Here is a 13683-nt window from a genome sequence, read left to right as displayed (position 1 = left end):
AGAAACGTCGTGTTATAATATTAGGATACTATTTGATATACACAATATACATAATATGATACACGTTGAGTTCTGACGATAAAGGCAACATTTGGAAAGGCTCCCTAGAAAATTGTTGACACCCAAACGTTGACGTAATTTGTAAAAGTATTAGAGACCCTACATTGCCTTTTTTGTTTAAAGATCGCGTATTTTGGACAACTTTTTGAATTTTAGAAAATTGTTTGCACCTTCAAGGTAATGTGTTTTGGTAAAATTAATATGATATCGCAATCAAGTGGAAGTATTTTGGTAAATTAATAGCGCTTTCAAGATGAGGTGTTTTGGATTAGTTTAGCGTCCTCAAGTTTAAAGAATTCTGCGTATTTCGGACTGACGCGAGTATTACGTGTAGTCATGAAGAAATAACAGTAATACAGTAAGTTAACTAAATTATTTCTCCATGGAGTAGACGAAGGACGTTATATTATACGTTATATTATAACACTGCACAAGTTTACCAAAATCATTGCGACTGCAGATGATCTCGTCATGTAGTAAATAGCATTTCAATTGTAAAATTAAATAGTACAAACTGGGAATTATTGTACGATACGATAAAACTTTATTGTCACAAAGGCAAAAATTACAGCTATGAGATATGGGTATATAAGTACACTCGAGTAAAATAAATATAACATAAATTACAAGACTAAATCAATAATAAACAAAGAAAATATGTAACAGAAACATGAGTAATTAGCGGACTAGCTAAACTAGTAAACGGAGTGCACGTCCACTCAAAATCAAAAAGTATTCAGGGTGTGTAACAACATTAGGCCTAAAAAAAAAATTGTTTGTTTGCTGTCAAGTTTTTTTTTTTTTTGATAGGGGGGGGGGGGAGGGCGGGTGGAAAAAAGTTTTTTGTTTTTTGTTTTTTTTAAATGTTAATTTCTCTGTTAATTGTACGCAAATTTGAGAGTAACAAAACACACTGAATAAAACAACGAGCTCAAACATCTATTCATAATTTGTTTCACACTTTAATTCTGTTTTGGGCGCGTTAGGCCCCGTGTCTAAACTAGCCTAGGCTAGGCCTACTACACAGTAGGTCGTTGTTAGCAGGCCTAATTAAATATTTTAGAAGTTAGTGTACCGTATATTTCGGTGTATAAGTCGCACCTGTCACTGTGTATAAGACGCACCCCCTAACTGAGAGTAGAATATCGGTATTTTGTATATCGTCGATGTATAAGACGGCCGCGCCCAGCCTCAACAAGAAGGGAAGTCCCCCATTCCGTCAGTTCTTTCTAACTTGTTATTCATGAGTTTCGCACTCGCAACATCGAGTGCATGACCGCACGTGTATGTGGGCTAGCCTCGCTCGATCCTTTTATCGAGAGGCGCACGTTTTCACGGACAATCGTATTCGATTAGTATCTATGTATCCTAGAAGTGTGTACGCTAGGTCTATGCTATAATCAACTGGAGAATATACTAGTCGAATACTGTGTACACAATGTGGTTGCCAAGAAGGGCTCGCTCGCGCTGAGGGTACGACGGTCATGCGTATAACTATAATAATATTCCAATCGTCAACGTTTACAAATGAAATTTTATCGGAGCGCCTAAAACAGCTCCATAATAAACAAATCTTTTCATCATATTTAGTACAAAATCACGCTAAAATGCCTTGAAAACTAGCAGGTTGCTGTTACGCTAGTACACTGTCTAGGCTAGGCCTACTCTTTAGACTTTAGTAATACTAATACTATAGGCCTAGGCCTTACCTTAAAAAGCCCAGGCCTAGCCAACGAGGTGGTGATATCTGTGTGTTGAGGCATTTATGTTCGGTGTATAAGACGCACCCTTAATTTAGAGGTTAAATTTGCGTGTCAAAAGTGCGATTATACACCGAAATATACTCTACGTTATTATTTTATTGTTTCATCCTCGCACACTCGATTTTTACACCTTTTCGGTCAAAAAAAATCATAAAAAAACTTTTTTTTTTAAAGCGCCCTCAACGTAAAAAAAAAACTTTTTCTTATCTCCGCCCAAAATTTTTGGCGAAATTAGGGGCGGCGGATGACAGCAAACAAACTATTTTTTTTTTTTTTGCCCTTATGTCCACTTAACTTTATTTACTAGTAAGATTATACAAAACAGTATAGTACATCAACATGTAATAAAACATTAAATTTAAAGACCTTTACTGCGGTTCTGTTTACTTAGATTACTATACCATAAAATGCAGTTGATAACTAAAACACTCAAATTAACACTTTATAACACATTATTCCTTTCTGAAAGGAGGTAAAGTATCGATCACAAGAGTCAGGAGATGCAGTGTAATCACAGAATAACTTCCTATAAAGCCACACTATGAAAAACCATATTAATAAAACAATATTGTATAAAAGATTGAAACATTACTCTCAGGAAAGACTTATACTATCAATCTTCTATCTTATAGTATTTAAAAAATGATGTCCTTAAGTATAACAATACTTAACACTGAACTTAAAACAAAACACAGCTTAGTTTTGCAACCTTACCTAATTTAGCTTAGATAGAAAACAACATAAAAGTAATTTTGCAATAGAACCTAACTAACCTAACCGTTTTACTTACTCTACAGAATGGCTCTCCGTTACTTGGTTTTTGTAGTTGTTATCAATGTATTTTTATGGAACTATATGCATACTTTGAACACAAATGGGTTAGTAATAATAATTTAAAGTATTTAGCTTAATTTGTTCATAAATAAAGTAAACACATTATGTCTTAATGTTCTGTATAACATGATGGAGTACAAAACGGGCCTCAATGTGCTCAAACCATCTTTTGTGTACATCCTTCTTAGTAGTACTTGTTTGTATTACAAGTGAGCTAAATTCGTTTTATAACCTTGTTTTAAATAATATTCTATTCTATTAGTATAAAATCATCTCGTTCTAAGAAACTCGCCTATATCCTGTATGAATTTCAATGTACATTTCTTATTTTGTGTTTATGTTTAGAAATTCTTGACATTTTTTAACGTTGAAAAGAAGATATTTTCATTTCATTTTATTGCATATCAAAATCGCAGCCAATGGCTGAATTACATGATACTTACAAATATAAAAACATTTAAAACAGGCATAAAACAGTATATAAAGTGCACGTACAAATCAAGGAACCAGCAAAAGTGGAATTAAACATATTGCACAAGAAAAATACATAAAAATACAAATTTAGCTAAAATTTATCTACACATTTAAAAATTCAATTAAATAAGTAAGGGAAATAGGGCAATTGATAATTTATTTACAAGATTATGAAATTTGATATAGTTAAAAAATGTGATATTATGGAGTTATTAATTGATTATATTTATTTGTACATATTCACATATATTATGTTTAATTTATTTATACATCTTTACAAAATTTCTTTAGTTTTACTGAATTAAAGTCTATCTCTCATTAAAGAGGCGTGTAAGATAAAGCATAGGGCTATTATAGTATCGGTTTGTTTTACATAGGGGCTCAACAAATTCTTTTCTTTTCCTAAGTCTAACAGAAAGCTCAGGGTTTCTAATAAACCAATCCTTGAATTTATTAGATGTAATACAATCTGAAGTAAATTTGCGACATATATTTTCGCGGCGTTCACCTAGTCGTTTAATATTCAGAATTTTAAGGGAAGTGTTGTAGTCTTGGTAATTTTTACCAAACATTATCTAAAATGCACGTTTTTACATGGACACTATGGCATTTGTCTGCGCAGCAGTAAACCTAGAGTGCCATTCTGGTATTGCATACTCGAAAATTGGTCTAACATAGGAAAAATAAGGAATCCCAAACTTTTTTAAGAGGTTAAGCATGTGTAGACGTCTTCCTCCATTACTAAGTATAAGTATGGTCAACCTGGACATCAAATTTTAAATCATCCTGAATGAAAACACCAAGTACTTTTGCATAGTTAACTGTTTCTAATTCACGGCCATTTATGTTGATAGGTGTCATTTGGGGTGGCGACATCATGAAACAAAATTCAAGTTGTTTGCATTTTAATAGGTTCAATTAAAATTTGTTCATGGTTGCCCATTCGACCAAATCATCAACATCATGTTATTAAGTTGACGTGGCATTAGAGTTAACTACCTCACCCAGTGAAAGATCATCAACGAACTTCCACTTTTCACAATTTGCTTTTTTCACAGCATCGTTGATGGCGGCACGGAACACAGTTTCTCTAAGCTTAGTACCTTGTGGCACACCATAGGATAAGGTTTCCCAGTCTGTCAAAGTCGATTGGTACTTGACTCTTTGGCGCCTTCCAGAGAAAAAGTTACATATTCAATCAACAATCCAGGATTTGGCACCAAGTGCAAGACATTACTTGCTGCATCATCAAATGCTTTAACGAAATCTGTTAATCTGTTATAACCAAGCGTCCTGTTATGCGCGGCTTATCAGTTCCTTTATAAAGAAAGTTGAGCATGTCAATCAGGTGATGGGATGTAGAGCATCTTTTCATACACAGTGGCGTATCCAGGATTTTGAAGTTGGGGGGAGGGGGCGGGAATTGCCAATTTGCCGACAAAATTGGTGTCATTATCTGTACAAACACGACGTCTCTGATCAATATATGTTCTAGGATTACATAGTCATATTGTCTTATATGGGATAACGATGCAAAATTAAAACCAAACCAACATTATCTGTTAGTATGTTGTATTCATATTACAATAAAGAAAGAATTAGGAAAATCTGATTTGTAGTTTTCGAAATATAGGGTCTAAAACATCGCCGAAAATGATCGTTTTTAGCCACGAAAGAAGTAAAACAATTTGCGGCCTCAGTCGACAATTCTATTAACTATGCCATTTTTGGTTAAAATAATTACATATAATTACGTTTTTTAGTAATTTATTTTATATATCACCATTGGAAATATCAATAAAAGATGTTATTAAATGCTTATAAAATATATAAAGTTGTTTACTTAACGGAATTCGGACAAATTCATTGCTCTAACTTTGTGTGGTAACGATCAGAGAGATTTATGGTACACGCGCGAGAGAAAACATTCCGCTGCGGGTGATACGCATCCACCAATCAAATCAGCTAGAATCCTAAATCATTCAAACGTGAGCAATGCCAATCGAGAGAAAGCTCAGCTTTGATTGGCTTACGATGACATCATATCACAAAATGGTGGTTTTGTAGTTGAGCCTCACGGAATATTCTGTTCCAAAAATGAAATACATGGATATTTTTTATGGTATAATATACCATAAGCACATATTATGTGCTTTTTCTTTAAAAATTTTGAATAATAAAGGCCTCATATCGAGAGAAAAAACGGGTTTTTGGCACTTATAATAAATATATCTTAGACAAAAAAGCACATGGCATGTGGAACTATATAATCTCTTAGCGTAGGAAGACATACAAATCCCAGGTAATGAGAGGCTCAACTGCATGCAAAAACAAGGTTTTAGGGTAAGGTCAAAGACTTTTGAGTAAACAATCTACCGCGCACGGCCGTACGTACGTGCTACACATTTTTTTACGTGTTTCGTTAGATGTAATGAAAATAAAAAATAGTTGATCTGAAGGGATCAATGATGATACAGTATGATATGTAAATAAACAAACACTCAAAAGAATTATGTTTACAGTTCAATTATTGTCAGAATAAATAGTTTATTTTTTTCCCCGGCACCTTTGTTTGCCGACGGCCGCGATGATGTGCCGACGGAAACGAAATCAAGGGGGGCCCGGGCCCCCCCAGCCCCCTACTGGATACGCCACTGTTCATACACCCATACTGGCTAGTGTCCATATTCGGTCCAACATCGTTTAACAAGAGGCTGTATACAATTCCTTCAGCTACTTTGGCAAATTGTGAAGTCAAAGAAACTGGTCTTAGTTTATCGTGTTTAATCGGCTCTTTTGGAATAGGACACACTTTCATGTCACATGTCACACACATGTCTTTCCATTGCCGAGGTACACAAGATTGCCTAAAGGAAGCATTTACAATGTTTGTTAATGGGATATTTGCTAATAAATAAACATACTTGTGTATGTGTTTGTAACAAAACGAAGACAAAACGTATGTACTACTTCAACAAGAGTATGTCACAAAGGTACAGCATCAGCCAGCTACAAGTTATAGTACATACACTTCCTGTGGCTTTTTGTTTTGGGACACACTTGTAGTAGAACCCACTATCGGTAAGTTATACTTTCAAATGTTACTGAAGATCACTTCATATCACAGTTGAATTAAAAAAAAGATTTTTTTACTTTTGACAATGACGGTTATCGCGTGTCATATTGTTTGCATATTAGTTAATGTGTCCAAAAACTGTTCAGTCTACCTGCCATTGTTTATTCTGTAGGCCTCCTCAAAAAAACCTTTTTCGTTTTGTTTTATTAGTATACGGAATTTGAAAAGATGATGTTACTTGGTGATTAATGATGGTTTTCATCAGAAATGCCAATACATAATAGGTCATTTTCACTTGAAACTTTCTCTTTCTAATTGGATTACTTTTATTAGTTTTGTTTTCTTTTTCGTTTTGATAAAGTTCAAATATAGACAAAATGATAGAGATTTTTTATGTAAACAAAATGTCTGTATAGGGCTACTTTAAAAAAAAGTAGTATCTAGGCCTACCATCAAATTGATTAAAGCAAATATTTGTAAGAATTTATAAATAGTCAAAATAACTTCAAAAAACACATTTGGCCTAAAACAAAATGATAAAGCTGTTTATGTTTACAAAATATCCGTATAGGTCTATTTAAAAAAAAAATAGAATAGTAGAGAGTCCTACCGTCAAATTGGTTAAAACAAGTATTTTCAAGTATTTATAAATAGACAAAAGAACATCAAAACACATTATAGGCGAATCTTTTATTTCATTATTCATAATCTTTCGTTAAATCTACATACATTGAAACAAGAAAAATGAAAATAATGGGGCAAGTTTATCAAGTAAGCTAAAAATATGTCTGCAGCTGCTTCTTAATAATCAAAAGTTGTCTATTCTGAATTAACTCAGCTACACATTTCTCCTATACAATCTATTTTTACAGGAGGAGATAGGCTATCAAGATTCTTGGCAGTAAAAAGAAACTATTTGTATATCATTATGAACTTTCCAGATTATGCAGATGTCTCATTGTAGATCATAACTGACTATTGACAGTCATCTGATACGAGTCTGTAAGTTTACCATGCATTTACCTTGATTTTACAAATTTACACACTCATCACCCCTTACCCTTTCATCCGGCTACGCTTATGACCGGTATAAAGAAGACAAAATAGGTATTTTATGAGTATGTTGATTATCCATTAATAATACGACGGTCATAAGTCTGATCACCCATAACTTCAACATTTAGCTCGACATGCCTTCTGCTATGATTATCATGTGACGTCACACATTCAGGTTCTATCGTTTTACTATAGGCGACATTTATTGTGCTGTAATAGTCATCGTTTGATTTGCTTGGTTCGTTAAAAACATTAGGAGTCAAATGACCTATAGAGAATAACACAATTAAAAACTACGAGGCGACATTAATTTTAAATTAATCAAACCCAGTTGCTGGTGAAAAAATGTAGTGCAGCAGTTCTTGATTTAATATGATATTTATAGGCTATGAAGATGTATTTTGATCATTGCTTGTGATGCGAGAGACTTAGGGCAAATACAAAATAAAACGTGTAAAATACATTTTACTTACAGCTGGTTCTAACGGTCGCTATCTGTGCTCGTGCCCTTTACCAAAAAAAAAGAAATGGATAATTTAACTAGTGAAACGCCGAGCGCGTATATCATCATTCACGATTATACAGTACAGTACTTAGGTTTAAATATACTGAATTACCTTTTTGTCTGCTTATTTTTGTTTTTAAATAAAAAGGCAGTCAACATGATGGTCAATGCTAAAATAATGATTACTACTACGACGATAATGACTACTGTTGAAATGCTTATCTTCTCCACTTCACTGTCCTCTTGGTTTTTCTCTAAAGTTGTTGATGATGGCAGCGCTGTTTTAGGTGGTCCGTCGATAACTAAAGAAACAGCATTTATATTAATATAAACCAATATTGGTGATATCTTTACCCTATGCTGACACAATTTGTTAATAATAGGCCTGCATAATTGAGCAATATGTCAGAGCATGGATTAATGAATGAATCCATGGTCAGAGAGGGCAAAACATTATCTCCTGGCGCATTTATATTTATACTTTAGGCTTACTGTAAGTTCACAAAGGCCTTTTTGGTGCGGTTTTCTTTTTCATGTCACTTGTCGTTTTGCTTAAAGTGGAGCTCCACCCAGAAAATTACTATTTTTCATACATTTCAACTATTATTTAAAAATATCATCCCTTATACTTCATATTTTTTTGAAATTTTTTTCAATGAGTACGATTTTCTTGAAAATCACGCCTTTTTGCGTTTTGGGGGGATACCTTGTAATTTCCTATTCTTTTACATGCAAAAGGGGGGTATATTTGAATAATCCTAAAAAATTCATTTCTTCACCAAAAAAAAAAAGTAAAATGTATATTTATGTAATTTTTCTAGATCTTTCTATTTCTGGTATTTTTATCACGTATACATTGCGCAATTTTGCGTAAATAGACACTTTCCCCCGTTCGGGTCCAATTGGGTTTTTTATTTTGCTAGGGAGTCCGATCACGTGACATTTTTCACAATCACACACTACTGCAGCTGGCGATCTGTTATTTTGTCGCGATGTTATTTTTGACGGGCGAAAAGTATATTAAAACATTCTGAATGTGACCCTATTATGTTTCACAGTGTAATAATGTGATTATGAGACTATTACTAAAATGTCAAATTTAACGAGATTTGAGAAAGATGTGGCTATATATTCAATAAAGCTAGGCCTAGGCCTACTAGAGTGTAGGTATGTACCGATGCTGCTTAGTGGCTTGGCCTCTAGCTAGGCTAGGCTGACAGCAGTGAAGTTTGTTTTGCTGTCACCCGACCTTGGCCTACCCATGGGCCATGATAGGGTGCCTGAATAGTTGCTTTTCAGTCAGGTCTAAGCTTGCACATCGCTTTACTATTCTTTACTACTCTTGTTCTGTATAGGATTTTGTGTTTCACAGTTCTTAATATGCGAGAAAACCCAGGAACGATAAATGGGGCGAAACGACCATGCCTATGAATACATAGGCCTCTAGACAAAAATTCAAGCCTAGCTAGGCTGAGCAGACGGCTTAGCTAGGCCTAGCCCTAGCTTAAAGTTAAAAGCAATCTGATAAGATTATAATGCTGTTGTTGTTGTACAGTGAAAATCATGAGGTTACATGTAAATTATACTGACATTCTTATCGGAAATATTACTTAGGCCTAAACAAATCGTATTAATTGTGTGTATAGAATTTATTCCCCATTTTTCGACACATAATTTACCAAAGGGAAGAAATTTCCACAATGCGTTGACCAGCGACTAAAACGCGTCAGTCGCTAAGTGTAACGCGTTTCGCGACGTATTGTAAACTAATAACCCCTAAGTTACTGAAAAACTGTAATTTGTTAAAAAACACTATTTTCTGACCGATTTTTTAGAAATGAGTTTTTGGAAAATATTTCCGTATTTTTCCTGGTTTTTTTTATGTAATCACTTTCAATTAAACATACTTAAACATAATATAAGCTGAGAAAGTCTGAGTGTAGCTCCACTTTGCTTAAGATGTATTGAATAGAAACATTATTACAATAGGCCTCTATAACATACAGTTCTCAATATTGAAGATTAAACTGCAACATGATTTTATTCTAGAACTATAGGATAACCATTTATGCTGTCTTTGATAACAATAATTTTTTTTTCATCAAATCAATGGAAGTCTTAATTAAAAAAAATAATGTTGTCTATGTTTAATTCAGTGGAGTATTTATTCTACCACTATACTGAATTAAGTTTACTAAACTTTCTTAATAATATTTAATTCATCACCGATCCTAAACATCTTAAACTAATGCTATTTAATTCTCACCTTGTTCACACAGGAAGGAATTAACAGTGTATTCATCATGCTCACCAATTTTCGTTACAGTAGCATCATTCCATATATAGCCATCATGTATTGATACATTAATGCACTGCTCCTCTTCCTGTCCGCCCATAATAGCATTAAACGTGCTCGTTGATTGAAATATGAATATGGTTAACACCATGTTCTTTATTCCATTGTAATTGTCACCGTCTATAGAAGCGATCTTCCCTCCTCGGAGGGCGCATTCTTTATCAGTCTGAAGACACGATTCTTCTTTTTCGGTTTTTAAAGAAAATAAATAGCATGGGCCTAAATGTTAAAGGAAATGTTGATAAATGTAAGCTTATAATATTGAATTTACAGGCATTAGGTAACTATGGTGATATACTAGAAATTAATTAATTTTCGATGATACTGATGATGGTAAATAATGAAAATTATTATTATTATTAAAGTGTAGGCGTATGATTGATAACATGATAATTCTGATTTTGAATGAGTAAAGAAGAAGATGTTGATGCTGTGGCTGATAATAATTGATGGTGATTTGGTGGGAAGAGAGAATGAAATAATATTTAAAATGATCATGACAATGATGATTGATGGTGATGAGGAGATGATATAAAGAATAAAATGGTGGTTGAAGGTGATAATTTATGATGATGGCGATTATGATTGTGACAATGGTGGGAGGGGAAGATTAGTACGGGAAATTACCTGAACAATCATCGTCAGATTCAGTAAACTCTTTATAAATGTATTTTCCATCCTGATGTAGGATGAGGAAACAGTTGTCTGCTGTCATACAGGAAAATCCACTGTAATTAAAATAGATGATCATTATTTAATTTATTGTTTAAATTAGCAACTGGTGGTAGTCACTGAACCGTGACATTCCATAGGTTTCCTTTGGTCCACGGTTCGATTCCCACTGCCGCTCTCCGTTTGTACCAACTTGCGAGTTAGAATATGTTTACATGTAGATAGCGCACCGTCTTTCGAATGAGACGTGCAACATGAACGCAGTAGGCCCTATACTCTTCGAAAAAAGATGGAGATTGTCTCCAGGTGTACTGCCCAATTCACCACCAGAAGGACCACACCGAAACAAGTCTACGGATTTAGTTGGCTATCTTTGGTGTGTATCACCAAAATAACAACAAACAAACAAACAATAATGCTTCAGTTACCTTGATTGATTAGTGTTCAACAGCAGCACAGCAATTAACATTACATAACTATTTGTTGTAAGGAACATTATGTTTTCTTCACTTAATTCAATACCAAAATACCAGTTGTAGGCTTACAATTATCGATGCCATCATGCCCCCGATAGATAAGACTAATACCTTTACTATTACGTTAGTTTAACCATTAAAGGGGGCAGCTACTATTTGCGACGATCTCGACCTATTAATTCATTGTGCGCATGCGGGGAAGCTTCCTCGCTATAATACCTCTACACAGTTTTGGAGGTTTATGTACAGGCGACGACCGATGACATATCAATTCGTCGCAAATCGAAAGCTCCATATGCTCATTAAATTTCCTCATTAGTTGTTACTTTCTGAACCTCTTTCGACTTAATAACCAATAATTGTAAGTTTTTTTATATCGAAACTCACGAGTGTTTCTAATTAATCATTTATTCAAATTTACCGAAACTATTTGACAGTACATATTAAATCACTTTTCAATTTGGATACAAGTTTATTATAACAACATTATTTTTTAATAGAATATCTAGGCATTACTTTTGTTTATATATAATGTATATATATAGTTTATATTAAATGTCAAATAAAAGAATGTACTTTCTACGTAGAATGAGAAAATGTAATGTTACGTTACGTTTCTGTTGTACAATCTGCTCTTTCATTTTGTATCATTATATGGTTAAATGAACTGAACTTAGATAGTAAGAAAAATTAAATTCGAATATTAAGCAAGCGGGTAAGATTATAGGCACCGATGTTAAATTGTTAGAACACTTATGTAATGAAATGATGTCTAAAAAACTTAATTGTATTATTTCTGATGTTACTCACCCTGTCTTTGATACCCTTGTTACCTGTAGATCATTTAGATTACTCCACCCCAAAGTCAAAACAAATAGATTTATAAACACATATATTCCATCAGCTATCAGGTTGTATAATAGAGATTTCAAACGCTATTCCGATAATTACTCATGTTTCTGTTATATTTCCTTGTTTATTATTTATTTAGTCTTGTAATTTATGTTATATTTATTTTACTCGAGTGTACTTATAGACCCATATCTCATAGCTGTAATCAAAAAAGTTGTATCGTATCGTATCGTATCGTACAATAATTCCCAGTTTGTACTATATAATTTTACAACTGAAATGCTATTTACTACATTTTCATCATGATATCATCTGCAGTCGCAGTGATTTTGGTAAACCTGTGCAGTGCTATAATATAACGTATGATATAACGTCCTTCGTCTACTACACCATGGAGAAACAATTTAGTTAACTTACTGTATTACTGTTATTTCTTCATGACTACACGTAATACTCGCGTCAGTCCAAAATACGCAGAATTCTTAAAATACGTCAACTTGAGGGCGCTAAACTAATCAAAAACACCTCATCTTGAAAGCGCTATTAATTTACCAAAATAAAATTCGAAAATTTTTCCCAAAAAAAGTCAACGTAGGGTCGTTATTAATTTTACAAATTACGTCAACGTTTGTGTGTCAACAATTTTCTAGGGAGCCTTTCCAAATGTTGCCTTTATCGTCAGAACTCAACGTGTATCATATGTATATCGTGTATATCAAATAGTATCCTAATATAACACGACGTTTCTTCACGTAAAATAAGTACATTTTAGTTTTAAACGAAATACATTCGTAAATAAAAATAAATGAAGCATAGACTTAGTAATAATTGTAATCCATTTTTTTCACTGAACTAAAACATAATATAATCATAAATTGCATTGACGCATTCTCGTATTTTAGAAAAAAAAATAAAAGCGCCGTCAGATTGACGTATTTTTGTGGAAAATTAATAGCATCTTCAAGTTGATGTATTTTGATTTATTTATTAGTTTAGCGCCCTCAAGTTAACGTGTTTAGGAAAAATAATTCTCCGCATTTTGGACTCACTGAAGTTCACCAACCCTCATGCTTTTTATTTCTTTGATTTGATTTATTTTAACTGAATCTCCTCTTCAATTCTGTTATTGTAGATTATCTATAGATACACTGAAGGCTGATGTAACTCAGTTAGGTAGAAGTCTAGAGAAATTAGAAGAACAGATTTCAAAAGAAGATGATGAAATAAGAGAGCAATTAAGTGCCTTTATTGAGGTAAGTACTAAAATCTTTATTTCATTTTCATCTATGGGAAAATGTTTACATTGCTCAAACTATTATAATTATTATTAAAACATCAATATAAAATAAGAATATTTTATCAAAGTGCGTAAAAATGCAGGTAATAAATATATTAACCAAATCTGATGTTTCTAGATTTCCCCTTTCTATCGAATTCTAAATACATGCTACTAATAATTATCTCCTAGTATTCAGTTTACAGTATTTATTCATTCAGTCAATTAAAGTTTAAGTTTAATTAATATTTTTTCTAGAAATCGGTAAAAGAGGTTTTTTTTT

General features: G+C 33.2%; 1 protein-coding gene across 1 annotated transcript; it reads right to left on the bottom strand.

The window, feature by feature from the left end:
- Positions 1 to 6893: 6893 nt before the first annotated feature.
- On the bottom strand, positions 6894 to 11376 carry LOC140052066 (uncharacterized). Its single transcript, XM_072097450.1, has 6 exons — positions 11225 to 11376; positions 10752 to 10852; positions 10035 to 10343; positions 7881 to 8070; positions 7737 to 7771; positions 6894 to 7531 (listed from the first exon to the last, which is right to left on the bottom strand). Exons 1-6 carry the CDS (start codon positions 11290 to 11292, stop codon positions 7335 to 7337), a joined length of 900 nt encoding a protein of 299 aa, XP_071953551.1. The 5' UTR covers positions 11293 to 11376; the 3' UTR covers positions 6894 to 7334.
- Positions 11377 to 13683: the final 2307 nt, after the last annotated feature.

This window comes from Antedon mediterranea, chromosome 6 (assembly GCF_964355755.1).
Source record: "Antedon mediterranea chromosome 6, ecAntMedi1.1, whole genome shotgun sequence".
Taxonomy (NCBI): Eukaryota; Metazoa; Echinodermata; class Crinoidea; order Comatulida; family Antedonidae; genus Antedon; species Antedon mediterranea.
The sequence above is the reverse complement of the archived record's forward strand: the minus strand, read 5'-3'. Positions and strand labels throughout refer to the sequence as shown.

Bases quoted from the DNA above. Each gene is read 5' to 3' on its own strand.
- LOC140052066 (XM_072097450.1), bottom strand. From the start codon at position 11,292: ATGTTCCTTACAACAAATAGTTATGTAATGTTAATTGCTGTGCTGCTG. The intron at 10,344-10,751 runs GTAATTTCCCGT...TTTAACATTTAG, and splicing joins ATCTGACGATGATTGTTCAG to GCCCATGCTATTTATTTTCT. The intron at 7,772-7,880 runs GTAATTCAGTAT...TTTTTGGTAAAG, and splicing joins AAAAATAAGCAGACAAAAAG to GGCACGAGCACAGATAGCGA.